Genomic DNA, 27639 nt, shown 5'->3' on the forward strand with positions numbered 1-27639 from the left:
AGTTGCTTTGAAAAAAGATTCCTGTTTCCCAATATCAAAGCAAAGTCAGTATGACAGATGGTACTCAAGTTGACTGTCCTGAATCTATCCTGTGCATTTGTCCTATGTACTCTAGGATGTCCTGGAGCTATCAGTGTTTTGTTTGACTTGGTTCCCATCATTGCCTCTCTACTCAGATTCTGCCTACTATCCTCACATGATCATTATCAGTCGAAAGCACTGTTTGTTTGGCCAAGTAGAGGTTTCTGGTTCTAGTTCAGTTTAGCTTCAGAAGCTCCAGATCTGCTATCTCATGAGACACGTCTACATGCTCTCATAAACCTGTCAATAGATATCTGTGTGAGTAACCTCAGCAGTAGACGTTTGACAACACACCTGAATAGAGCCCTTCTATTAAAATTACAGCCTTCTGCATTACTATGCAAGTCTATAGACAGTATACTTGGCACTCACAAACCACTACCTTTTCAGCTTAAAATGTTTCATTGTACCACAAGTGACAGCAAGGAGAAAGAATCACTACCCTTCCTATTTAGCAAGCATACACTTGGGTTCTCAGCCAGCTTTGTTCATGACTGTTCCTAAGGAAATGCAGCTCAGTTGATCCGGTCTTGGGTGGTGACCGAATCGCTGTGCAGGCTGCACTAACACAGAACAGATATAGCTTAAAGAAAAGTCTGCTTATGTGATGATGAGCAAGCTGGGAAGGACTCTCTGCTGCTAGCTTGATAAAAAAGAAAATTAAAAGTAAATAATTATCAATAAAGTGTGTTTGATTAGGTGTCACTGAGAGAAAGAAAATGCCATTTCATATCACTTTTTAGAAAGCACACAGTGTGTAACTTTACGGGATGATTTTGCTCATGACTAATCTTCAGATTCAATATTAAAATCTCAAACTTCCCAAAGGAAAGAGATTCTGCATCTTTTAATGAAAGATAAAACAACAATATAAACATACACAAATTTACAGAGAAAGGATCAACTTTAATACATCTGGAGTAAAAGGTGTTCTTTTTTAAATATGGTATAAAAATAAATGCAAGAAACATTAACAGAGAATATACAGACAACAGACAAAGACACAGGCTTTCTTTCTCAATGTGAATACATCAGTGAAATGAAACCTTCTGTGCTAATTTATTGTGCAATAAATGTGATGCCATGTATATTTATTAATATATGCATTTTTTACATTTCTTCCAGTTTTTGATTGACGTATTTTTTTTAATAAACTGTGCCTAGCAGAAGCTTTTTTTTCACTGTACTTGAGCTTGCAGAAAATAAAAAGACACAGATCCAGCTTGATATGAAGGAGGAAGTGAGCAGACAGTTTTCGAAATGGAGGCATCGAAAGGCTAGAGAGTCCCTCGGAGTCTGTAATGCCTTAGTATACACAAAAGAAAACAAGTCAGGTCCTTGCTCATGCAACATCTTGTTCTACTGTCCTCTGAGTCAGGCAATCAGTGAGCTACAAAGTATGTATAATGATTTGAGTCTGCTTCCATGCTACAAGGTGATCCTTTTAGTAGGACTGCACTAGACTGGTTAACCTCTTTGATGTGAGCGATTTCCCCTGAGGAAAAGATAAAAACAAAAAACAAAAACAGAAAACAGAGGCATGATCACTGCAAACCTGTTCATCAGCAACCACTTAGTGTTGCCACATCACTGTCAAATAACTAGGGGCACCAACTGGAGTCTGTCAAATCTTAAACCACAGGAAGCCCTTACGCTTAAACACCTGGCACTGCCAGCCAGCCAGATTGTTTCACAGATTAAGCCAGGAAATTTAAAAGCCATTTTTGAATGAGATTGGTTTTGGCTGATGAGAAACTAATACTGAGGTTTCTGCTGCTGCTCATACCCAGAACTTGGAGAAAAGTGAAAGTGACTTGTGCTACAAAGATGGATGTGCAAACTGCAGTAGCTCTGTCACAGAAGGCAAAAAGCTACTTTAATGTAGAAAGTAAGAGGCATATTGCATATAGGTAGGAAAGCAGCTTTTTCATGAACACAGCTATCGGTTTGCTGAGACCGTATTTACTATTTATTAAGAAACATTGGTCAGATATATTATATGTGACTGTGTAACATTGCTTTGAAGGTGTTTGTGTTTTCATATTGTTATTTTCCTTATCAGTCCTCCTCTTGCAAGGGTACAGTTTCAGTTGTTTAGCATGTTCTTTTAGTAAGATATGACTATCCCACAAGAGTAAGGTCTACAGCATGAAGAGGAAGATGCAGGGTATGTCACCATGGTATATTTCAGGCAGATTTGAGATTTATCTGAGCCAGAAAAAAAGCCATGAAACCATGTAACAGGAATTGGCTCTCCTAGGGCCATCCCACCATTGCTCTGATCCAACTGAGGCAGAGCTGGCAAAGCAAGATTATAGCACACCTCAAAATACCACAGGCATACCCTGATAATGTAACACAAATAGATCATACAACATTAAATAGAAAGTGGCTCTGTTTAACCCTCCAGTTAAATATTTGATACTTACATTTATTGTATTGCTCATTTTAAGTGCAAAACTCAGAAAAGTCAAACTGATTTCAAGACCACTGTAAGAAATATTGCAACTACGGAGAGACACTACATTTTCTGCAGTAAATAGTAAATGAACTTTTTCTGCTATATCAACGTGTTTTTAAATCATCTGATGTGTTATAACCCAGCAGGATTACACAATTTAACGTCTATTCCCATTATCAATTAAAGTTATGCTGACAGGGATCTGGAAGTTGGTTTTGAGCATTTGTTCAAATGCAATAAATCAGAGTGGGTCTTCACAAAAGATTAACAATTTGTTCTTCATGCTCTGAAATTGAAGTCGAACAAATTAGGATGAGTATTTCCCCTACAATACAACTTTGAAGGGAACTCATGTTCCGCATTGTTGGGTTAGTCTGCCGTATCACCTGACTGTGATTCTGAAAGACAGGAAGTGTCCTTCCTGGCATGCTTTCTTCCCTGTGTCGAGCTTTAACTCTGCCACTTTCTGCCTACATTGAATTCACAGATTCCTGACAAGTGTTAAGCTTTGAATTATGTTTTCTTCTATGTATCAGGTAAGCTGTTATAGAAAGACATATTTTCTTTTAAATAGTCAAAAAAGCTTCAACAGCTGTGTGGCACTGGAATATATTTTAAAACAGCACGTACAAAATTAAATGTTTTGTTAGACAATTCATGATTGTCAGTTTTGTACATAACTTCAGAAGATATTTCACATAGGTTTATCCTTGCCTTTCATTAAATTATCTGTAGTTCATTTTGCAGGTCTACAGGCCTATCTACTTTCCTTAAACATGTGTTAGTTCCCTTTGACATTTAATTGCATAAACCAGTTAATTAAAACATTTAAACCAGGAGCTCTCCATTACTTATTAAACCAATTTGCTCCATACTTCACTAGAAAGCTGTGCAAGCTCTTGTTATGCAATAAAATCTGCAAAATAATTTTTTATTCTATTCTGCAACAATTGATTATTTAGGGAGTTGTAGATTCCCTGGATTTTTTAGATGAACCACAACCAAATTCTAGCATCCCTGGAATGAACTGTGATGTCACACAAACAAGGAAGTTTTAATCTAAAAGCAGGCCAAAAATGAGTTGTTAGTTAGTTGGTCTGACTTATTCTACATATCATTTGAATTTTTCTCTATAGATGACACATGACACTGAGCCATCATGACAAATGTTTTCTGTGATGAGGACTTCTCCACCTCCCTTCTCTGTCTCAGAGAATATCATACTTCCAACAGATATGAAACCTCCATCTGAACAATGTATGCCGTTTTCCCAGTTATTAGTAGTTCTAATTTATCTTATAGTTAGAAATGTGGCAGCAGAGAAGATACACCCTCCTTAAGAGAGCTTCTTCCACACTTAGTTGTCTGCGAAAATAAGCAGCCCCAAAAACAGAATTATCCCATCTCTTACTCAAATCTGCAGGAATTTGTTATTTTTTCTGGTTTGCAGAATATTCCTTTCAAAATCTGTTCCAGAATATACTTTAGCTTTGGCTCCGTATGGTAGGATTTCATCATTATCACTTCTAGGAGATTTCTAGATCTAGTCATTTTACAGACTGATCTAAGAACCATCCCTTGTGGGTCATAAGAGCTCAGCCTAGCTTTCAGCCTAGTGTACTAACTATTTAACATAGAGCTGTCTTTCCAACTGTATATTTAGAGAATTTAGGGGGAAAATTACAAAACCATGTTCAGATATATGAGCTGCTAAATAGAAACATGCTGACTGACTTATCTATACAGAACGACACTAACACCTCAAACAATCTGGCAAACAAGTCAGCAACAATCTGAGCCCATATGTGGCTTTTGAGAAATCCATATGAAATTCATATACGGGCTGGGGCTGAAATGTATGGTAGAGAGAGATCAAGCCTTTGTTTTAGAACATTCTTTTCCTTTCTGCTAAGCAACCTCAATGGCTCTTTTTTCATGTTTCTTTATTGCCAGTGCACCTGCTATTAATGCTAGAACCAGAAAAGAGAACTCTGTGCATTGATGAGGAAACGAAGTAACAGTGTGAATCCTACTGTGAGCAAAATGAGATACAGAGCAAGAATCACCTTTCCTTGCACTCACTGTTCCCCATCTGCTCATGTGCAACACACCTGCAGCATGCTAGCAGCTCAGCCAGCACTAGCGCTCTCATGTGACATCGAAGTGCACACATACAGAGTTGGTATATAAGCAGCCCCGACAGAAGCACATCTGGAGAGGCACAGGAGCAGAAATGGGTTCCTTCCAAAGATTAGGCAGCTTTTGACCCTCTAGCACAAGGTCAAGATTCTGCTTTGATATCAACAGCAGCATGGGATGGCTGCTCTCAGCCACCCATGACAGTGTATTTCTCTTCCAGATGTGAGGAAGGGAAGAAAGTTAGCATTTACTGAATTTGGGACACGAGTTGTCAGCACATTTGCAGCACTAAGTGGTTGCATGTGCACGAAAATCCTTCTGCCTATCGTGATGATTTGCAATCCTGTGTGTCCTCATTTAGGACCATACCATATCCTGGAGCAATCCATAGATGGCAGGCAGCAGCTGAGCGACTGCATTCCTACTTTGGCTTATTCCAAATCAGCAGACACTCCTGATTTCTTTCTCCTTTTGCACTAATCTTTACATTTACTGATGAGTAGCTCTCATTTTTTATTAACCTACAAACTCTTGCCAGATGGGGTAGTTTGAACTTGAATAACCATCTGAAGATAAATATTTTTAGTATGTTTGTCCTAGGCTTGACCCCTCAGGTTTCTGTACCTCTGCCACTTCCCTGCAAACAACTGAGGACCCAGGTAAATGTTTAATCAGCTGGGAAATGTCAGATGCTGGCCTGATACCTGAATGTTATGTGTTGGCCTCTCACTTAGATGAAACTAACGGTGCAAGTGCTACTCTTCAGCTCTTCTATTCCAGCACAGAGCATAGCAGCTTAGCTCCAGTCACTGCAGAACAGGACAAGGAGACCAGTGCTCAGTGGTGTGTCCTACAGATACTCTTTTTAATTTTCCTCATTATCCTGGGCACCATTAACAACAAAAAAAAAATCTTAAAACTAGATTTTTTGATTATTAGTCCAAACAAAAAATTCTAAATATTTCATCAGCTCTTTTAAGCCAAACATCAATAAATCATTCATTTTGAAATGGAAAAAAACCTTCTTATCTACAAATACTTACGATTTTTGTTCTTGTTTTGTATGTCAAGTAAGACTATTTGAGATTTTTAGGGGGACTAGCTATTTTTTGTTTAAATTTTAAGAATAACCTATAAATAAATTCAAAACTCTAATTAAGATTTCTTCCATGATTGTACATTGAACATGAGATCCCACAGCTCATATGGCACTGAAGCTCATTCGCAATGCTGTGCTCAAGTGAAATGCCCTTGGCAGCATTTCAGGGTTAGATGGTCTTTTGGTCTGCCACAAGCAGGGCCTTGTGTCTGTAAGTTTTACCTGCTCAGAAGAAAAAGATATTGATTAATAGATGAATCTGATATATTATCTACCTTTTTTCTCAATAAAGTCACAGATATTAACATGACAAGTGATTACACTGGTTTAAGCATCTACAATATCTATCGGTCACTGTTAAGAACTGAGGAAGCTATTTTTATGAGTTTTAATTTCCATCTTTTGACTACAGTTTTCTACATTGTGACATAGTGACATTGGACTGAGCCTCTGTGAAAATGTGCTGTGTCCAATGGCTTTCCCATATCACATCTCATGCATGAAATGGTCTAATGTCACTGGTTCGGAAGGGAAAATGTTGAAGGACACTGATAGCAAGTTCTTCCAGCTAAGTGGAAGCAGAGAGCTGTGAAGTGTATGGTAATGTAAGATATAACAGTTTTAAACTCAGTTATTAAATGGAGTCTTGTTTATGAAGTTATGAGTAAAGATAATTATCATCTGATGGCTCTCTAGTCTAATATATGAACTGAGTTTGATGTAATTTGTACTGGCTGTATTTCCATAAAACATCATAAACTTGCAACAAGCATTTTTTTACCCTTCTCTATAACTGGGCAGCAATGAATGAAACTAACAATGACGGTGGTGTTTGAAGCTGTGACACCAACATATTATGATGAATTGTCTCTCTTCAGGCAGCTCTGAGGAGGAAGACCACGCTTCCTTGCCCCACTAACTTGGTTTCTGGTGGGACAAGAAAATTTGCATAGAGTGGACATGAAATTAGCCCACTCCACTGTAAACAAGATTCTTTTGCTTCAGGTTTCCAGATTGGTGATTGCAGCTAAGCACTAGGCTAACACTCACAAAGGTGTTCTGCTCAAACTATAAGTCTGCCACTGTCACTGACAAAAATTTTCCTTAAAGGACCTATTTGTTCCCATCAACTGTATCAGTGCATATTAATATTTTTCTCTGTAATGTAGATGTTATTACTTGAGGAAGTTTCATTATTTTAATTTTTTTTTTTTTTTTAAATATGGATGACAACAGGTACAAGCTGGAACGTAACAGGTTCCAAAGAACCATAAGGAAAAACTTCTTCCCTGTGAGGGTGATGGAGCACTGGAACAGGCTGCCCAGATGGGTTATGGAGTCTCCTTCTCCAGAGTCATTCAAAACCCACCTGGACAAGTTCCTGTGTGACCTACTCTAGGTGGTCCTGCTATGGCAGAGGGGTTGGACTAGATGGTCTTTCAAGGTCCTTTCCAACACTTAAGATTCTGTGATTCTGTGAATTTTTCTCCTATGTAAATTCCTCAAAAGAATTCCAGTTTTTAAATGCCACAGAAACAGATGTTTTCCCTCTCTCAACTCCTGTAGCATGCAATGAGACTTCCCTGACTTAATGCCTTTAGTTTCCCTAGTCATTTCTTTGAGGAGCTGCAGGTGACTAGACCTTAATTATTCCCAAAGAGAAACCTAAGGGGCTGAGATGGCCAGGAGATAGCACAGAGCACATATTCATCACTCCCCACACCTCTGAGTCAGAGCTGTGACAATTAGGTTTACCAGTGTTACTCCAAGGCAATGCAATTATCCAATGGCATCATTCCAGCAGTGCTGAAGTGTATGTGCTCTACATTTTCACACAATACCAGGGAGTATGAATAAGTGAGGCCAACCAAGAGTAGCCGTGCTCACTACTCAAAGGCAAACTATAAAGTGTTCAGTAATAAATATTACATATCGCAAATGCCAGTTAGCTATTACTTTATCTGCATGAATGCAGACCTCTTTGTAACACTATTGTCTGTCGCAGACTGCCAAATGCATTAGCAATTTTGCACTATAAAATCTACAGAGCAAGCTAAACAGACACTATTTTTAAGCTGAGCATTTAGGGATTTCACAAAGCACAACAACTTACTGAAAGCTTTCTGTGAAGAAAACTCTACAATGTCAAAAATGCAGAGCTGAGCCTAGGTGTTTTTTGTGTATATAGCTCCAATTTTATTTTTTCCCCATCAGACTAGAATAGTGACTCATTATATTAGGTTATTTCCACTTAATTCAAGGAACAGTACAGCAGGATTGCACCTTACAAAGTTTCTAAACTTTCTAATTTAACAAATGCTTTCTGTAGCAAGTATAACCCACTTTCAGTTGTCACTGATCAGGAGCCTCTTATAGTCTCAGTGTTAGCAAATCAGGTTACAAATTACAAGGTCATCTTCTCATGTTCAGTCCCTAGACAAAACCAAGGTTGCTGTTTTTTTTTTTTAAACACTTCAAATGGAAAAAAAACCAGAAGTCTAATTTAGTTTAATACAAACCCACTTTGATATTGGTGAGAAAAAACCATGAAAATTAGTCTGAATTTTCTAAACCATCAGAGGAACTGTAATTTTCATCTTATTAAATCATTCAGAGATGACAGCATTTATCCAGGTGGTAGATGACCTCTTTCACACCTATTTTCTGTATTAATCAGAAGAGCAGATCTATACCACGGTCTCTCACTTCACAGTTGAACAAGTTAATCAGTACACTGTAGGATATTCTCAGAAATGTTTCCCTCATCTCTGCTGGTTGAAACCACTGTACCAAGGCAGATAATTACATATTATAGACTCATCATAACCAAGAAAAAGAATGGAAGAACAGGGATGACTGGTGGCAAAGGGTCCTGGGCAGTAGGTGATGGGAATTCAGTTGTCCTGTAGAAAAGATTTGCACTCAAGCATCCTGCCGTTCCAGATTAATTTGCAAGCTTCAGAGCTGATTCTTTAATAGAGAATATATATCTAGCAGTGACATGTTTTACTTTCATATCTGACCCGACTTGACAGACTCCACCCGGATTCATAGGTAGTAGTTTGAAGAAAAGCAAAACCAGTTTTTCTTTTGTAGCCTGATGGATTAAAAAAATAATTGCCCTCTTCTACTGAAGAAATGCTAAAGCTTCACATCCAGAAATCCTTGTTCCCCTTCCTAGCTCACAGTCGATTTATTGGGCCTGTCTTGCATCTCTGGCATCCTGCTATCTATTCTTGTACTTCTGTCCTGAGATCAGCATGACGAAAATCAGGCAAGCCTGCAGGGCATAATGCTCCAGTGTTTGTGCACAGAACTACTGACTGTTTGTCAGTAACAGGGATTATGAGAGTCATTTTAGTGCCTGCCAGTCTGTCTTCACTTTTTCTCTTTTGGTGCTGTATTCTCTTCACATCTGTCTGCAACTTGGTATATCTCTCCTTACAGCCACCTGTTTATATACTCTTTATTATAACCAACTCTTGATCTGTGGGCTGTTTAAACTCCCATGAAAAAACTTAGTTTTTGCAGCTTGCCAGGCACTGTGACTGGGAAAAAGCCTGTTTCTCAGAAGTCTCTGATATACTACTTACTCTCTACACTCTTTTTTAAACTTAGGCTCTTATTAATATGGAACTTCCTATGGAATTATCGTGTAATTATCATGTATAATGTCATCACGTACAATGTTGATTGATAGACCAACCTGCTTAGACAACACACAAATCACACTGCAACATGCTATGGCAACATCACCATGCAAAATAGAGTCGTTTTTGTTTAAAACACTGGGAGAGTTTCCTTTGTGGCTATTTATTTGCTTTTTAGTCCCCTTTACTGACTTTGTCCTATTGAATCCAAATTTCTTCATGATTACAGTGGATTCAAAGAATATTACAGGAAGCCTTTACCTGTAAGGAAGTAGCTGAAGAATTACAGTTTTAACAAGAGATACATTCCCACAGCCTCAAAAAAATTTGTTCTTTCACTGCATTTTTTTTCTTTTTTCGTGACTAAAAGGTGTATCTATATATTTTAAATACTTGAGGAAATTCTCTTGAGCCTTGTTATACAGGAGGCAGATTCTCAGAACTGCTGCTCCTTCACTGGAAACTAAAAAAACAAAACCCATAATCCTTGCTGAAAACTCTCATAATTTTCATTTCAACACACAGAGCTCCACTAACCAGGTCACAGAAAAAGCCACGGACATGCACACACACACACAGCAGCATCACCTGCACAATTCAACAGACAATGCAGACAAACTTGAGTATAATCCAAGATCTTTCTACCTCTTTTCATAACAGGTTAGTGCTCGCCCTCAGTGTTGGTGTACAGTTTTTATGGCATGGGAAAATAGGGATGTTTCTGCCCTACAAAAATAAATGCGTTGAATGCTTTAGTTTGAACTTTCACAATGTTAAAAAAATCCAAAGAAACTGGACAAGTAAAAAGAATCCCATAAATCAGGAAAGTAGTGGATCTTTTGGCAAGTAGCAAGAGAATGTCCACAGTAAATGTACCAGCCTTAAGTATTTTTACCTTCATGAAATAGCTTTTGAAAATTATATATATTATATATATATATAAAATCTGTTTTTGTTGTCCATTATCAAAATGAAATTCCAAACAAACCCTTGGAAATCATCAGCATGAATTCTTTGGTCCAGAAGAAGCTGTGCTAGACATTAAGGAAGACTGGGATATTATTATTGTTTGTCTTTTCCCTGTGCCCAATTTTTAAAAAATCAGTTAAACTCTTTTTTAGTAAAATAAGGAGACAGGAAGGAAATCCAATGCATTCAAACTGTGTTAGATTTAGTACTTCAGGAGGCATCAGAAAAAGGAACAACATCAAGCAAGTTTTCACAGTTTCTTTACTACAATTTAAAAAGAAAAAAAAGAAAAAAAGTTTGAACAACTTCATGCTTCCTAATGCAAAATCATAGCTCACAAAGGTCTGTTCCTGCATGTATGACTGTTAAGGTCAGTGGGAAAGCAACTAGGGAGGAGGGGTTGTAATGAAAGCACATTATACCGGCATCATTCCTAGGAAAATTCACAAACTGTGATGAACATACTTTTAACTGCCAGGTTAGAGAAGCAAAAAAGGAAAGTAGGGATCAATGAGGGGGAGAAGGATGTCTTGTCAGGTTTACTAGTCTTCCGAGGCAACAAACTTACCACATTGCGTGTGAATTTCTCAAAAGATGTTCGACGATCCAGAGTGTTTTCCAACTTAAATTTAAAATAAATAAAAAAAGAAACAAAAAAGAAAAAGGAGAGGAAAAAGAAAGGCAAGAAAAAATGGAGTAGAAAAGAAGGATTGATGAAACAATGGACTGCAAAACAAAGTTTGTATAAATCAGGAAGCAACATGGGTATGAAACTGTAATGGGACTCTGCAAAACAGGGGATAGGCAAAGCAGATATGGTATTCGACAAAAATAATTTTTCATGTAGATAAAACTGGTTTGATTTAAAAGAAAAACTGAAAATAAAAAGAAATAATGAAGTGCACATCTTGTGTTAATGAAATGACATTCACAAACTTAAGGACTTCACATGGACAGCTGTAGCTTTCTGGCATTTTCAACATCTCTGCCTACCTTGGATCTTCAGAAATCAATGTTTGAACAAAAAACAAAATCACACAGTACTTTCATATAATTTTAGGTTGTCATTAGAAACAATAGAATGCTATGGTGTTATCAGCTACCTTGTTCCGGTAATGATCTGGGCCCTGATTTTGCAAGGCACAGGGCTCCCAGCTGATTCTAGGAGATTAATATTTAGAGCCCACTAATAAAATTATTTATCATTGTAAAAACCTGCATTGCACAAGCTGCTCCACATACTCTGGGATGTGTCTATTCAGAACTCGTTCCATAATCTGGAGTCTTCTAAGCAAATATTACATACCAAGACATGAGTCTCTGTTTGCCGGTGTGACATGATCAGTCTTTCAAGTCAGATTCCTAGCCTACTCAAAACTATTCATGTAATAACAGGGAAAGAAACAGAATTAGGAAGTCCCTATATGTATAGTTGAAATTAGAAGTTATGAATAAGATTACTTCTAAAACACATTCTGTAGCTTTTATAGGTGGAATAAAGAGAACAACAATTATTACATAAGCAAACTTGCAAACATGAAAGACTATTCTTCTGGGATTTTATTTTATTTTTTTAATGTATTTGTAAAGCACTTTGCAATTTAAGGTGCTTCATAACAGAGAAAACAGTACAATATGGGATGTAAAAATAAAAATAAGTTTTGCTAGATTATTGAAACATGCCCGCATGCAGGATATATACACATATATGTATATTGAACTCCTGTGTGTATGTGACTCTCCAAACACGCCAAGCTGGTCACCTACCAGATATCCAGTTGCACTGGCACAGGGGAGAGAAGACTGAGTATTGTTGCAAACATAACCACTGCTTTGCACAGTGGCAAGACAAAGGCAAGATGGACCAATACCTTTTTCTTGGCCTGTAGCAGCTCCTGGTAGGCACTGGATCGTATAAAACGAGGATAAGAATCACTTTTCATCAGTTTGTAAATGTGCTCCTGAAAGGGAAAGAAAGAGCTGTTACATAAAAGTGAAGCAGTTTTAGTTATGCAAGGTATACCAGCTAGCACTATTCTGGATAGGAGATCTTACAGGATAGCAGGTTGCAGTTCTGAAGCTAATTGCTCTTTTTTCTTAAAGCCAAAACCCCACCTACTTATTATGGATGAAGGACACAACACACTTTAATTTACACTCCTTATTTCCACTATGGAATAATTTTTCTAATAATTTACACCTGAGTTTTATCTTAAGGCTCAAGTTTCAAATCTCCCTTGCATTAGTCAGTTTAGCTAAGTGACTAAATCAGGAGATGCAGATCCTTCCTCATCAGATTTTCTGAATTAGTTTCTGGAGAGGCTTCCCTGACTTCACAGGCTGTGAAAAATTACTAGATTTTCAATTCAGCACCACAAAAACATGCTTTAGAGGGTATTCCCTGGCTACTCTTTAAAACATCCTTGGACAGACATTTAGTCTGCTATTCAACTGACGATATAAAGGGAAAATATATATGTAAATTGAAAAAGAATTCCAGGTTAATGTAGTTTCCAAGATATATATTCTCCAGAGGCATATGAAAAATTGCAAATCCTTATCCAGAAAACAAATTACACACAGTTTACATAGCTTTTCTTTTTGGAGCAGTGTCATTTCTGTAAAATCTGAAAACCTAAAAATCTATCATGTAGGAGACTTTATAACTCTAGTTATATTGGGAAAGAGATTTGTAAAAAAACCAATTAGATTAGGAAATACTCTCAAATTTATTCTTTTGTTTTTTAAAATCCACTGAATTGTGTTAGCTATTTTTGGTTTATTTTTTACTCAAAACCTACCTTTTGCTATAGGAACCTTGTAGCACAGCAATCAAAAACCAGCAAATAAATTGTAAAGCTATTACTGTTTCTCAGCTTGATCACTGCATGAACTTAGTGAAGAGAAAAAAAAACCCAAACCACCAAATCACCTTGCTTAAAAATTATGGCAAGGTAAAATTAAAGCTGACTTTCATTTTTTGTTGTATCTAGAAATTATTCTAAATGCTTTTCATTGTATTTCTTGTGCTAAGTCCAGAAATTCTGGTGTACATTCAGAACTTTGGTTTGTTCATTTGAGGGGTTTTTATTCCACACAGTTTCTAAGACTGCAGCCAACATAGAGCAGAAAAAGCTCAACTCCTGTTGTATATATCAATGGTGGTGTGCATTAAAATATTATTTCTGTGAATAAAACGACCCTGGATAAATTAATAAAGAATTAATTAGGTTGTATTAGTATTGTTAGTGCATACATTAGTCAGGAATTTAGGCTGGATATTATGTCACACAATCGATCTATTTTTACTTACGTATCATTCTCATTTGACATTGAGTTCTCTGGCGCCATAAGTCCAGAAATGCTTTTCAAAACATTTTTTTACCACAATTAAATGAACTGCTGACTGCCAGAATGACTTCTAAGTGGTCTCTTTCCCAACTGGCAGGCCACAAAGAGCCCATTGAAGAGGCAGAACCCTACCCTAACAAAACCCTGACACTTCAGGCTTCAAGTAAGAACACTACAGGTACAGTCTGCCCCTTTTCCCGGAGAAATGGAGGCTTCCAGGTTCAAGTTGTGGAGGTCTGACAGGAGAAAATGTCCTGCTTGCATGAAGACTGAATATTACCACATCTTTCATAAACGAAAAGGAAAAAAAAAAAGACAGAGCTAAAACTAAAATGATGTTGAAATTATGTCTTTAAAAATATATATTGGATATTGACAAGGAATTTAACTATCTTTTACTAATCCAACTGCGATGTAATGTTTCTTTTTAATTGTTAATCCTGATAGATTGTTAATTTCTCTAACTTCCATCTTTGCAATATGCTGCATACAGAAATCTCCAGCAAGTCAGCATAAGCAAGCAAAACCTATGTGTATGGCTCAATGCACAGCACTCCATAACAGTGAGGTCTTACGAGAACTTTGTTGTTGCATCATAAGTTGCTATTCTTGTAACAGCAAAATGAAAATGTGGCACAATTATTCTCCCTCCTATTTAGTGCAGAGGCACTCTCCCAAAAATTGGAAAGCCCTGATTCAACTCTCTTCTCTCCTTTGTGGGACTTGCAGCAGCGTCCTGACACCCAAGATGAAGACCTAATAATCAAGCTGTAGGAAATTCTGCAACGATATGATCTCCATCTCTCCCTTTGACACTATTTTGCTTTGCATTAATAATTAAATTTTCATCATTGAGCTGCTGACGAAAAAGGGAGGATATTACTGGTTCTACAACTTCTACTGTGAATCCAATTATTTTCTATTCTCAGAAGTCAGCAAAGATTAAATATTAAGTTATAAGTCACATGAATTGTTGCATTTAATACAGTAGGGTTTTTTTTTCTTCTGAGGAAAACTGAGATTTGTATTTTACCATTTTCGGGTTTTTAACTGTTACTTCCAATCTCAAAAACCTAAGTATTTTTACAAATCTAGCTCTGCTCCAATGTATCTTTTGATGATGGTACTCAATTTGTGACTAAATCAGCTCTGCAAAATCCAACTAAGACATTTACAAACTGTTCTTTACTGCTGAAATACTGGCTGGTGCAGAGCAGATCTTTAGGATCTTTGCCCAGTGTTCTCTAGACAGTAGTTTAATAAGGTATAGAAAATACATCTGTGAAATATACTTCTGCACAAACTGATACAAAATGCTATTTCTCACATGAGTCATATTCTTTTTGTGGTGGGAACCTATGATTCCTGAAACGATAGCAACAATTTTGGACATGCATTGAGAGAACAGACATTGAGCCTATATCAAGTCAAACCTCTCAGAGACAGATCTTGAGAACCAGAAATCAGTGTGTGAGGGGGAAAGCTTTTCCCTTGATGTTACTGAATAAGAAAATTAAGAAATCAGAAACATTAAATGTTGTTTTCACGAAACTATAAGCTTTGCTTTATTTGAAGTCCACTTGAAGACTCTATACCAAGCACATAAGTTTCACAAAGAGCCTCATGAAAGAAAGAATGTTAACCATCTGCATTGCCAAAATAACATTTTATGAAAGACATCATTACCATTCAATTCCCATTTTTTGTGTGTCTAGGTTTCACAAGCAAATATTCTGTTTTCAATGTCCCTAAACAGGAGTGCAAACTGACCTGAGCATCTTCAAACGTGTATCTTCCAGGGTCCTTTACATTCTGTGTGGTTTTGTCATAACTTTTTGAGTCTAGATTGATAGCGCTGGGTGCACCTGGAGCAAGAAATTCTTGCCAGATTTCTTGTACTCGGGCAGGAACTTCACGGATAGGCCTCTTCTTCAGGTCTTCTACTGCTAACCAGAATCTATGGCACAATATAGCAACTTGACGTGCAATTCAGTATAATCATTAATGAAGTGCTCACATTTTTTGTTCTTAAAAAATAAAGTCACTGAAGTTTTAATCTAAAAAATGCTAAAATAAAAAAAAAAAACCAAGATTTTTTGGGGGGATCGGCATGCCGGTATACTGTCTCAGGCAATCAATCCACCTTAAAAGGCAATTATTACAAGCCTCTTTATGAGCCAGGTGGGAAATCTTTCATTATTTATGTATGGGTAACTTGTTTACGAGAATATTTCCATTTAACTGGAATTAAACTGAGATTTCATTTTACCTGAACCACAAGGGTTTATACCGCTTATAAATCTATTGCTTTTTGACATTGCTTCAAAAGCTAGTATGAACTTAGGTTCTTGCTATCTATATGAATCTCTCTAAAGTCCTGCTGAACTGTGTAACTATAATTTTGCTACTACTACTCCACGTGTCTTCAATGTTGCATTTCTATGCACATTTTTATTGAAATGCTGAATGGAAATACCCATTCTCTCTCCTGCTGCTGAGCAAACCAGCATCAGACAGCCACATACAGTGCAGGCTAGTTCATTATATCCTTCTCTCTCAGTATGGAGCAGGGTCACTAGAAAGGTTTTAAGCACTTTGTGATCACAGCTAGCTAGTCATTAGCTTTGATAATCACTTTGCATTTGCTATTACGATTGTATATCATTTCTTCTCTGGGCGTTCAGACTCTCACTCCACAAAATAATTCTACGTTCAACTGAGATCCCATGCACAGCCATGGTGCAGACCACTTAGCTCTCCTCCTCCCTCGAGAGATGAACTAAAGTTTTACTTTGTTAAATATGCAAAATATAACATCACAACTTTTCGTTATTTTCGATACAGTTGATGCTATGAAACAGATAAGCTGAACCTTGAAGTGAGTTAACTGAGAAACAAGTTAGATTTTGCAAGGCTGACAAAAAATTTTGTAGCACAAATAGAAGGAGCCCATGCCCATCACTCACGAGCCATTATGGTTAGCCTTGCTCTACTGAGATAACTGCTTTAAGTATTTCTACACCCTTCAATTTCCACAGCATGGAAGCACAACCTTTCTGAGTATTGATCTCTCAAGATTCTCCCAGAGATGGAGAAGTAATATTGTCCAAGTTTTGCAACTATATTAATAATGTAATAATGTACAGTAGTTTCTCCAAGGTCACAAAGGGAGTCTGTGCCAACATAACTTCAGTTTCAAAAATTCTAGATAGCACCACTTAACTTTATGAACTCGAATATGAATAGAACACAGATCTGCACAGAGCCTGAGGACATATCCTGAGAATCCTGATGCCAATGCAGTAAGAATAGATGCCTCATATCTCAAGTTTAAAAACTGCACAGCTCACAAACTCTCATTTCATTGACAAATTTGAGCAACCTACTTTGGTTTCCTTAAAGCTGCTTTCGATATTTGCATTTGAAAGTGTATATCCTGCAGTAATACCCCTTCAAATGTATCTTCTGGGACTCACTGATTACTCATGTGTATTGAAGTCAGGTAAGGAATAGAAAAATGAAAGGGAAGGATGTTCTTTGTAAACACACATTTTCTCTCACCCTGCAGACATCATGAGGATCTAGCTTAAAGCTGTCACAGAATCACAGAATAGTAGAGGTTGGAAGGGACCTCTAGAAATTACCTAGTCCAACTGCCTGCTAAAGCAGATTGACCTACATCGGATCACACAGGAACATGTCCAGGTGGGTTTTGAAAACCCCCAGAGAAGGAGACTCCACACCCTCCCTGGGCAGCCTGTGCCAGGGCTTCCTCACCCTCACAGGAAAGAAGTTTTTTCTTAAGTGGAACTTTTTGTATTCCACCTTTTGTCCATTACCCCTTGTCCTTTCACTGGACACTACAGAAAAAAGTGTTGTCCCATCCTCTTGACATATATCTTTTAAATACTTTTAAGTATTAATGAGATCCCCCCTCAGTCTCCTCTAGACTAAACAGCCCCAGTTCCCACAGCCTTTCCTCATAAGGAAGATACTCCAATCCCCTGATCATCTTGGTGGCCCTGTGCTGAACTCTCTCCAGAAGTTCTCTGTCCCCCTTGAGCTGGGGAGCCCAGAGCTGGACACAGGACTCCAGATGAGGCCTCACCAGGGCAGAGTAGAGGGGGAGCAGAACCTCCCTCGACCTGCTGTCCATACTCTTCTTGAAGCATCCCAGAATACCACTGGCCTTCTTGGCCACCAAGACACATTGCTTGTTTCATAGAATCATAGATTTGTTTGGTTGGAAAAGATTGAATCCAACTACTAACCTAACACTGACAAACCCACCACTAAACCACATCCATAAATATCTCATCTACATATCTTTTAAATATCTCCAGGGATGTTGACTCCACCACCTCTCTGGGCAGCCTGTTCCAGTGCATAAGAATCCTCTCAGTGAAAAAATTCTTCCTAATATTCAATCTAAACCTTCCCCGGTGCAACTTGCAGCCATTTTGTCTTGTTCTGTCATTTATTACTTGGGAGAAGAGACTGACCTCCACCTCAATACAACATCCTTTCAGGTAGATGTAGAGAGTGATCATGTCTCCCCTCAGCCTCCTCTTCTCCGGGCTAAACATACCCAGGTCTCTCAGCCACTACTCATAAGACGTGCTCCTGACCCTTCACCAGCTTCATTGCCCATCTCTAGACACGCTCCCGTAACTCAATGTCCTTCTTGTAGTGAGGGGCTCAGAACTGAACAATTATTCAAGGTGTGGCCTCACTAGTACTGAGTACAAGGGGACAATCACTTCCCTGGTTTTGCTGGTCACAGCATTTCTGATACAAGCCAGGCTGCCCATTGGCCTTCTTAGCTACCTGGGCACACTGCTGGCTTATATTCAGCTCGCTGGTGATTAACATCCCCAGATCTTTCTTCTTTCCAGCCACTCTGCCCCAAGCCTGTAGTGTTGCATGGGGTTGTTGTGGCTCAAGTGCAGGACCCAGCACTTGGCATTGTTGCACCTTATGCAATTAGCCTTGGCCCATTGCTTCAGTCTTTCCAGGAACCCTCTGAAGAGCCTTCCTGTCCTCAAGCAGCTCTAGACTCCTGTCCAGCTTTGTGTCATCTGCAAACTTACTGAGGGTGCACTTGATCCCCTCATCCAGATAATTGATAAAAATGTTAAACATAACAGGCGCAAATACTGAGCCCTGGAGAACACACACTGAGCCCCCGGGTTTATTCTGTTATATCACTGCCAGTATATCTGGAAGTCACCCCAACATGCATTAGGATGCTGTTTTCTTTTGCAAGTAAACTGTTTCCATATAGTAGGTTATACTTAATCATGGGGAAATAGACGAGAGATAAATTTAACTCCTTTGAGGAAACATCTATTTTACAGCATAGTAAGATGCAGGCTGTACAGACACATACTTACAGGCTGAACACCAGCTCTTTGACAGATTAATTTTATTTCAGCCTTCTAACACTAGCATTCAAAAGACCTACTAAAAATGCTAAGTTCTAAATATAGAAACTTCTGTAAAAGTAGGAAGAAAATGCTGATTTCTGTGATATGTCTAGGGTGCTTATTTCACAGCCAACACACATGTTAACATTTTAATCTACTTACTGATCTTTCAAGAAAAAATTCCTGCCTTCCTCCCACAGAGAGTTAAAGTCAAATATGCAAAGTTAGGAAACGCCAAAAATAAAGCTGCTACCTCTTGCATTTTCAAAAATAACTTTCCAAATATCTCATGGCAACCAACAGCACAGAAGATGAAATGGAGTCTTCAAGGCCTCAGCACAGGGCCTCAAATCAGAAGAACTCCCTACCTCATGAGATATGACCAGAGCAAGGGACGTCTCCTGTAACAAACTGCACGTAGTATGCATCTGTAAATGTGTACAATGGCAGGAGAGGAGAGAGGAGGAATCCATCCACATTTTCTGGACAATGATAGACACAGACTTAACACTACTTTGTGCAAGGAATTAGAGCTCGGTCTCTCTGCCCATTGATGAAATTCTGTATCTCCTGTTGGTGGAGGTTTTCTTTTGACATGGAGAGACCCTCTAGGAAATGCTTAGTGCCATTTGAAGAGAGACCTGAGTCGTTGGGTGTAAACTTCACTGCTGTCTCATGTCCTAGCATTTGGGCTGCCACATGCTGGATCACTTAGCAGCACACCAGATGTATAGCTGAATAAGAGTGTATAGCATATGATAGTCACACATCCAGCTACATGACACGGTAAAACACATGTTGTAAAACAACTGAGGATTATCCTCTCCATGTGGATTATTTTCAAAGTGAGAGTGGCCTTGCCAGATATATAGCACAGCTGCAACAGGGCTTCTGTCCCATTAACTGACCTAAATGTCAAATGTAGCCATGAGCAGATCCTAGATCAAGCTAATCAGTTAAATTTAGCACGTAGGAGCACAGAGTGAGAGAAAGGCTGCAGTGATTCTCTACAAAATGTGTAAGGTTAAGGCAGAATATGGTGACAGTGAAGTGGGCTTTGCACCTAGTGCATATTACATATATGGGTCAGAGGACAAATGGCATTTTCAGCGAAAGGAAACAAACACCTTAACAAACTCCATGGAGAAAATCAGCTAACATTTTTCTACGAGTAGGAAAGACTACTCTCTGATTCCTAGAGTCCACCCTCTTGCCAAGTACACCTTCAAGCTTAAAGACAATAGCGCTGAAGGTCTTCAAGAAGATGATAGAGAAAACCATTAAATCTTGCAACTAGTTCCTTCTCATCTAACCTGCAGAAATGGCAACATTGTTGGGAATTGAAGTTTAACCTTGAATCTGAACGCACAGGTGATTTCAGCCTTGTGGATTAAATTTTAGTCAAGTTATTAGCACTCAAAACAGGGTCTCATAATCAACAGTGTGAAGGATAAACATCATCAGTGCCCATACTGTGTGAGAAAGTGCCATCAGGAGAGATCAGCAACAAACAGCAAAGAGTGAAACAGGCTGGATTAAAAAGAAATCTTAATCTTTTGTGGTGGTTTTGCCAGGGCCAGGTTTTTGGTAGCAGGGGGGAGCTACAGGAGTTGTGGGTTTTTATTTATTTTTTCCACAGGATGTAACTGAAGACTCCAGAATATTTCTACAACTTGAATTGATGAGTCCAACACAAACATCTCACAAAATCTCAGCCTTCAGGGAGACAGTCAGAAAAAACTTGTTGAGGGAAAATATCTGAATCTAGCTAATTTATTAGTCCCTTTTTTTCTGGACAACCAGCCCTATAACCCCTTTTTCCCTATTTACTCACACACTATGGAAGATAATAAATGAGTGTCAAAGGAAGGGGGAAGTGGTGCAGTGGCTTTTACTTCTGTGCATCAATGGTAGATATCCTTTCACCACTCTCCCTTCACTAACTTAGGAGACTTTCGCAGTCTTAGCACTGTCTTAGAGATCACACCTACTGCATAATGACTTGGTCAGGCTTTCAGGTTGGTGGGTATGAAACCATTTAGATCTTTACAGGCTGCAATTCCTATAAAACAACCACTTGGGAGCAAACTTACAGTCAGCATATTAATGTTAATTTTCCAAAGTTATGCAGCACTGCTGACAAAAGAAGGATATGCAGAAGAATGGAAATTTTCTACAGGGATGAAAGAAATTAGGTCTTCAGGTGCCACACTGTAGTATGATTCACTTCACCATCTCACTCTCTTTGCAAAGCTCTTTTTCAGTGCTCAGGCAGCCTTGTGACCAAGCTCAGTAGTACTGGTCATGCTCTAAGTCTTGTGAATGTTAAACAATGGTCACCATTTTTATAATAAGCAGTGGGAATTTTGTAAATCTACTATTAAAATCATATGTTACTCTACCTATATTTTCTATGTAGTGGGCAGCATGCAAAGCACCCCTCAAAAAATCTGCATGGTAACAAGAGATTACAAGTCAAGCCTGCATTAGATGAATGCACAATCTAATGTAGGTGTTAGCAAACTGCATTCACACTGCATTGAAGCTACTGCACTGACAGAACTGCTTAGACAGTTTTATTCCTTTGCGATATTTTATGACGTCCCTTTAGAGAGTGAATATTATTAATCCCAATTTAAAGGCAAAGAAAATAAGCACACAGACAGAGAGTAAGAGGTGAAACTTGGTTGCATTACTAATCACTGCACAGTTCTTAGTTTTAACTCATGGCTCGTTTTTTATCACTGTTCTGTTTCTTAAGAAAGGATCTACATCCACTAATCAATGAGATTCTCAGTCAGCTTACATACTCTCTGTCCAAGTTGATGAAACAGTAACTTTGGGAATTTTAGCTACATAAGATAATCACACTATAATAGAAACAGTGTTTTAGGTAGACTTATAATTTCACATTTTTTAGTATTTCTTTCACCAAACCAAGGTCTAACACTTCTAACCAACTAATGCTGAATCCCTCTGTAATGTCGGCAGCCTCCTGCAGTATCCTGTGTACTGCTCTTGGGAGCTTGAATCCAGGGCCTCAGCTGTATATCCCACTGTAGTTTTGATGGTGTTGCTTGCAAATTTTGTAGTGATTAGATCCATAAAAGGAAAAGAGCTTGCTACTGACATGAGTTCACTTTGTTGCAGTGGGAAGATGTGGATGTAAAGAAATCTTTTTCCCAAGGTGGCTGTCAAATCCCCAAGAAAACATCCTGAACCCACCAAACTGACACAGTGACATTAACATGTGAGCAAATAAATTGACAGTGTTTTAAATTTAAGGTTTGCTCATCAGTAATGCTTGAAACCATCAAGCTTTTTCCTTTCTGTTACTGAGATCTATATAATTTTGACTCCCATACACAACAAGCTTTACAAATTCATGCTTTGCAATCTGACTTTACTGTGTGAGCCTTCTAGTGGATTGATTTCCCTACAGACTGAGAATTCACAAATATAATTCTGAGCTTATGAGACAGTTTTCCTTCAATTACTTATCACAGAAAGCACCTTTTAAGCACAGCTTTGATCCCCTGCCTGATCCTTCCCAGGGACAGCCTTTAAGCTCATATTCACCATTGCTTAGACACAGTATTTTATAATGCCAATATAAGAATCTAGAGAGAGAGACTGAAGACTATGTGTCATGTTAAGGAATCATTTCTAATCAAATTTTTGTAGGTCATTTTTCTGGATCAATCCCTTGCAGTTTGCCTGTGGTTAGTACTGTAAATACGATTAAAAGAAAGAGCTAGGGATTATGTGGCTGACAGAGACAAATTAATCACAGAAAAGCATAGAAACTGCAGCACACACTGGGCTGGATAGATTCATGTTTGAACAGCTGCTCTGTATAACAAATTAACAAGATGATCTTTCAATAAAAAACATTTCCTTTTCTTGATTTTATTCTAATGAAAAAATAATTTTACACCTTGTATTTTTTAATTTTTTAAAAATATGTGTCTGTTACTAATAAAGTTATCAACATTCACATATAGGTCAGTCCATACTTCTATGGTGGTGCCAGCAAAAAAATTAGTTGGAAACATGAAAATATCATAAGATCTACAGTATCTATTATACACGTGTAATGCAAAGTTCAATGTTTAAATATGAACATGGTCAACAACTTAGAGAAGTCCATCTCCAATTATTCTGCTGAGGAATTAACAACAAGGAGATCTGTGCAATTACTCAGCATTTACACCACAAAATGCTAATGCCTCTTGTAAAATGACACATTAATGTAATTCTAGTGTAAATTACTGTTTTACACTACTTCGGAGTCAGAACTGGTACAGAAAATAAGTAGTTCAGGATTTTTCTGGGGTCTAGAATGTGTGCGAATAAGATCTTATACTCCTTATGCTGTTGATAAATAGGAAGTGATGGAGATGACATCTGACAAGAAGGTTCAATAAAGAGAAAAACATGTTGTACATGAATTTGCATTGTTATGCTCAGTTTGGCTTATTTATAAAAAGGATGTTATGCATCTCTCTGAAAGGATTCTTACTGAAATATGACTTCCTTAGAGCAGTGCCAACAAAACATGCTATTTGCCAATGGATGGGTTATTATTTTTAAAAAATCAAATAATTATTCTCCCTTACTTAAAAGTAACTCTGTATATATACTTTTAAAATATATATTATTTAAGCTTAATACACTAGCACCACCTTTTGTTTTTGCAACTACTGAGGAATTCGAGAGCTAGTTGTCACACTAGTCCAGAAAACTTGTCCAGAAGTATTAGATTTTTTGGTAGAGATTTTCAAAAGATCAACGCTTCCCAGAAATCTTACCAACAGTGAAAGTCTGTGAGTTTTACTTTTAAATCTGTATTTATTTTTTTACAATTTATCTTTTCTAATTTTAATGTTTACATAATATTTGACTTAATAAAACATACTAAACAGGCTTTCATTGGATCATTTTTTTAAACCTGTTTAACAAAATGAGCTGAGAGAAAAGCTCTACATGGGTAGTTTGACCAAAAGTCAGACATGAAGGAGAAAATATGCTTAATTTGAGTCTCTGCTAACTATATAAAATTTTTCAGAATTCTCAGCCTGAATATGGGAGCAGGCAGCAATCTGCTTGAATGGATTCTGAAAGGTAAGAGACAAGAAAATTTTTGAAGGGGTCAAAAGAATGAAAAGAAATTTATCAGAAAAAAACCACAAAACACCATTTTATCTTACAAGCTATTAAAAAATAAAATCCTTCTCATTTACCTTAAATTTTCTGAACTGAATTCTGACTCCAGGAATTTGAGAAACTGCTCTCTTCCCACGGGGTCTTTCAAAGCTTCATCCATGCCAAATCCCCATCGTTTCACCCTCTGCTGTCCTGGCTCTTTGCTACAGAACAAAACCAACAGAACTCACAATCAGCAATACTTAAGTGTTCTAATACCCTGTGTTCATATTTTAGACTAAGTCTTAAAGTTCAACCACAGATTTCTCATCTTGCAAATTGCTCATATCTGTGGAATATTCCGAGACAAGCAGTGAGGCTTAGTACTTACAGAGGATGAAGGTAATATACATGCATTTACACAGAAGAATAAGGACTTAGGATCATAGAATCATAGAACCATAGAATGGTAGGGGTTGGGAGAGACCTTTAGAGATCATCTAGTCCAGCAGGTACACCTAGATCAGATAGCACAGGAATGTGTCTAGGTGGGTCTTGAAACCTCCAAGGAAGGAGACAACCTCCCTCAGCAGCCTGTGCCAGTGCTTCTCAGGAGGAGGCTTCATCACACTTCCCACTGCTACAGTGTGGGGTCCCTCACTCTCACAGTGTAACAGTTTTTTCTTAAGTTTAAATGAAACTTTTTGTGTTCCAGCTTAATCCCATTACCCTTTGTACTGCTGCTAGATACCATTGAAAAAAGGGATGTCCCAACCTCCTGACATCCATCATTTAGATACTTGTAAATATTAATGAGATTCTCCCTCAGCCTTCACTTCTCTAGACTAAACAGCCCCAGTTCCCGCAGCCTTTCCTCATAAGGAAGATACTCCAGTCCCCTGATCATCTTGGTGGCCCTGTGCTGGAATGTCCATAATTTCTCTGTCTCTCTTGAGCTGGGGAGCCCAGAACTGGACACAGGACTCCAGATGAGGCCTCATCAGGGCAGAGTAGAGGAGGAGAAGAACCTCCCTCAACCTGCCGCCCACACTCTTCTTGATGCATCCCAGGATGCCATTGGCCTTCTTGGCCATGAGGGCACATTGCTGGCTCATGCTTAGTTTATTATCAGCCAGGACTCCTATGTCTCTCTCTGCAGAGCTGCTCTCCAGCAGGTCAATCGCCAGCCTGTACTGGTGCATGGGGTTGTTCCTTCCCAGATGCAGGACTCTGCACTTGTCCTTGTTGAACCTCGTGAGGTTCCTCTCTGCCCAACTCTCAAGACGGTTGAGATCCCGCTGAATGACAGCACAACCTTCTGGGGAATCAGCCAGTCCTTCCAGTTTGGTGTCATCAGTGAACTTGCTGAGGGTACACTCTGTCCCCTCATCCAGGTCGTTGATGAAGATGTTGAACAAGACTGGCCCTAGAACCGATCCCTGAAGAACTCCACTGGCCACAGGCCTCCAACTCAATTCTGTGCCACTGATCACCACCCTCTGGGTTCTGTCATTCAGCCAGCTCTCGATCCATCTCATTGAACCACTCATGCAAGTCACACTGCCTAAGCTTTCTGATGAAGATGTTATGGGAGACAGTGTCAAAAGCCTTGCTTCCAAACAGAAGATGTTACATGTGTCTTTTTTTTCCCCACACTGTAACCCTGGAAACTGATTACTGTAACTTTTTACACAGTTTTATTAATTCACAGATCTTCCCATCTTAAAAAGCTGTAGAGCTGCAAAGACCAAAATGATACTGCACTGCCCTTCTGCCTCAGTACTTCCCTGCAATACTGATATCTGAAATCTTCACGTTCCAAGGAAAGCAATTACATCCAAAAGAAAGTCTTGCCCCAAAAGAAGAAATAAAACTATATACCTTGCCTCCAGTTCCCAGAAAGTGGTGTCATCTGATATCCAAGGATTTGAGGGATCAGGTGGCACAAGAAATGGATCATATTCCAAATACTGCTCTGTATAAGCTAATAGACTAGGAAAACAAAACCATGAAACATTGTCATGCCAGGAGGTGAAGAAACCTGATGAGGTTTCCCCAGTTCACAAGTTACCTTGCACTAGCTTAAACATGGTAACCAGGTGTGCACACACTCATAGGTCAGCTACAAGCTCAGGTAAAAAATAGGTTTGCTTAAGTCTTTTAAAAGTGTACTCTTGAAGAAGCAGTATTGGCTCAGGTCTTAACAAGAGCTGAAATAAACTAAACTACAAACTTTTGTAATACTTCCACATAGATGCTTTTAGGGCTCCTTTAGGCACAAATAAATTAAACAACATCTTCCATGCACATTTGCTGTCATAAAGGAACATACTGTATACCCCCATGGTTTTAATTATCAGTTCCTTCCAAATCTGTTCTAAAGCACTGCATGTTATTCAGGTCATATTTATTGGCCCTGCAGCTGCTAGGATTCCTTTTTTTCCTCTTTTAAATACAGTTAATATTTTTATTACTGCCCAATTATTGCCAAGTTTATTGCTTTCAAAACAACCCCAGGTTTTTAATCCAAATTCTTCAGTATTTGTTAACTGGTCAGACTCAGCTGAAGACATTAAAACCTTTCTTTTTATTCTGGTAATTTACATGGCCCATGCCCTTATTCCCACTTTCCTTTTGTGCTAAAATAATTTAAAAATTATTGACAAGTGAGGAAAATATTATTTCTTTTCATTTCTATTTATATTTAGTCTGTATTCCATCTTTTAATTTAATTCCTAACCTGTTCTCTTCATAAATATATATTTCAATATGTTTGTATGTGTAGGCATATATACACTGTTAGAAGTAGATACATAATCTCAAGAGTATATGAGAGAATGAACCATTTGTATTTTGCTTTATTTTCTTTACTAAATCTTATGCAGCTGAATTTTCTGCTATTTTCACTATCTGTGTACTTGATATGTAAGATATAGAATTCATTTCCTCCATCTTCTCTACTTAAGCTGCAGTTAGTCTTGCTGAGGGGCTTCTGTTTTATTTGCTTTCTAGTCCTTTCCTCACAAATTTTGGTCTTATTTGGAGAAAGATTCCTACTAGTGCTACATCCTCTGACTGAAGTAGGCTGAGATGTTTTTTACGCTCTAAGCTCCTCACTCAGCCAGCTCTGACAATCAGATCCCTTGCTTTATCAGTGACCGGCCTTTTAAAATATCAAAACAGTAACCACAGACTCATTTTCATTTAGCCTCCCTGTCAATGCAGGGTGACACTTGCAACCACTTGATCAGAGACTCTTTCAGTGACTCTTATGTTTGCATCATGGAATATCTGGGCCACCTGTTATCTTTTATAAGA

At 38.2% G+C, this 27639-nt stretch overlaps 1 protein-coding gene across 7 annotated transcripts in view; it reads right to left on the minus strand.

Moving 5' to 3' along the window:
• Window positions 1-1227: 1227 nt before the first annotated feature.
• Window positions 1228-27639, minus strand: part of RGS7 (regulator of G protein signaling 7) — a 221830-nt gene continuing 195418 nt past the window's right edge. For 3 of the 7 annotated variants that reach the window (XM_061989814.1, XM_061989817.1, XM_061989813.1), the window contains 5 exons: window positions 26203-26313; window positions 24420-24545; window positions 15521-15707; window positions 12271-12360; window positions 10082-10156 (listed from right to left, as the gene is read on the minus strand). In XM_061989814.1, the coding sequence (XP_061845798.1) occupies window positions 10082-10156; window positions 12271-12360; window positions 15521-15707; window positions 24420-24545; window positions 26203-26313 (589 nt within the window). Of the gene's footprint in view, window positions 1387-10081; window positions 10157-10967; window positions 11022-12270; window positions 12361-15520; window positions 15708-24419; window positions 24546-26202; window positions 26314-27639 lie in introns of those variants that run through there. The other 4 variants (XM_061989815.1, XM_061989812.1, XM_061989810.1 and 1 more) reach the window with 3 other exon arrangements.

The sequence above is a fragment of the Colius striatus genome, chromosome 2 (assembly GCF_028858725.1).
Source record: "Colius striatus isolate bColStr4 chromosome 2, bColStr4.1.hap1, whole genome shotgun sequence".
Classification (NCBI taxonomy): domain Eukaryota; kingdom Metazoa; phylum Chordata; class Aves; order Coliiformes; family Coliidae; genus Colius; species Colius striatus.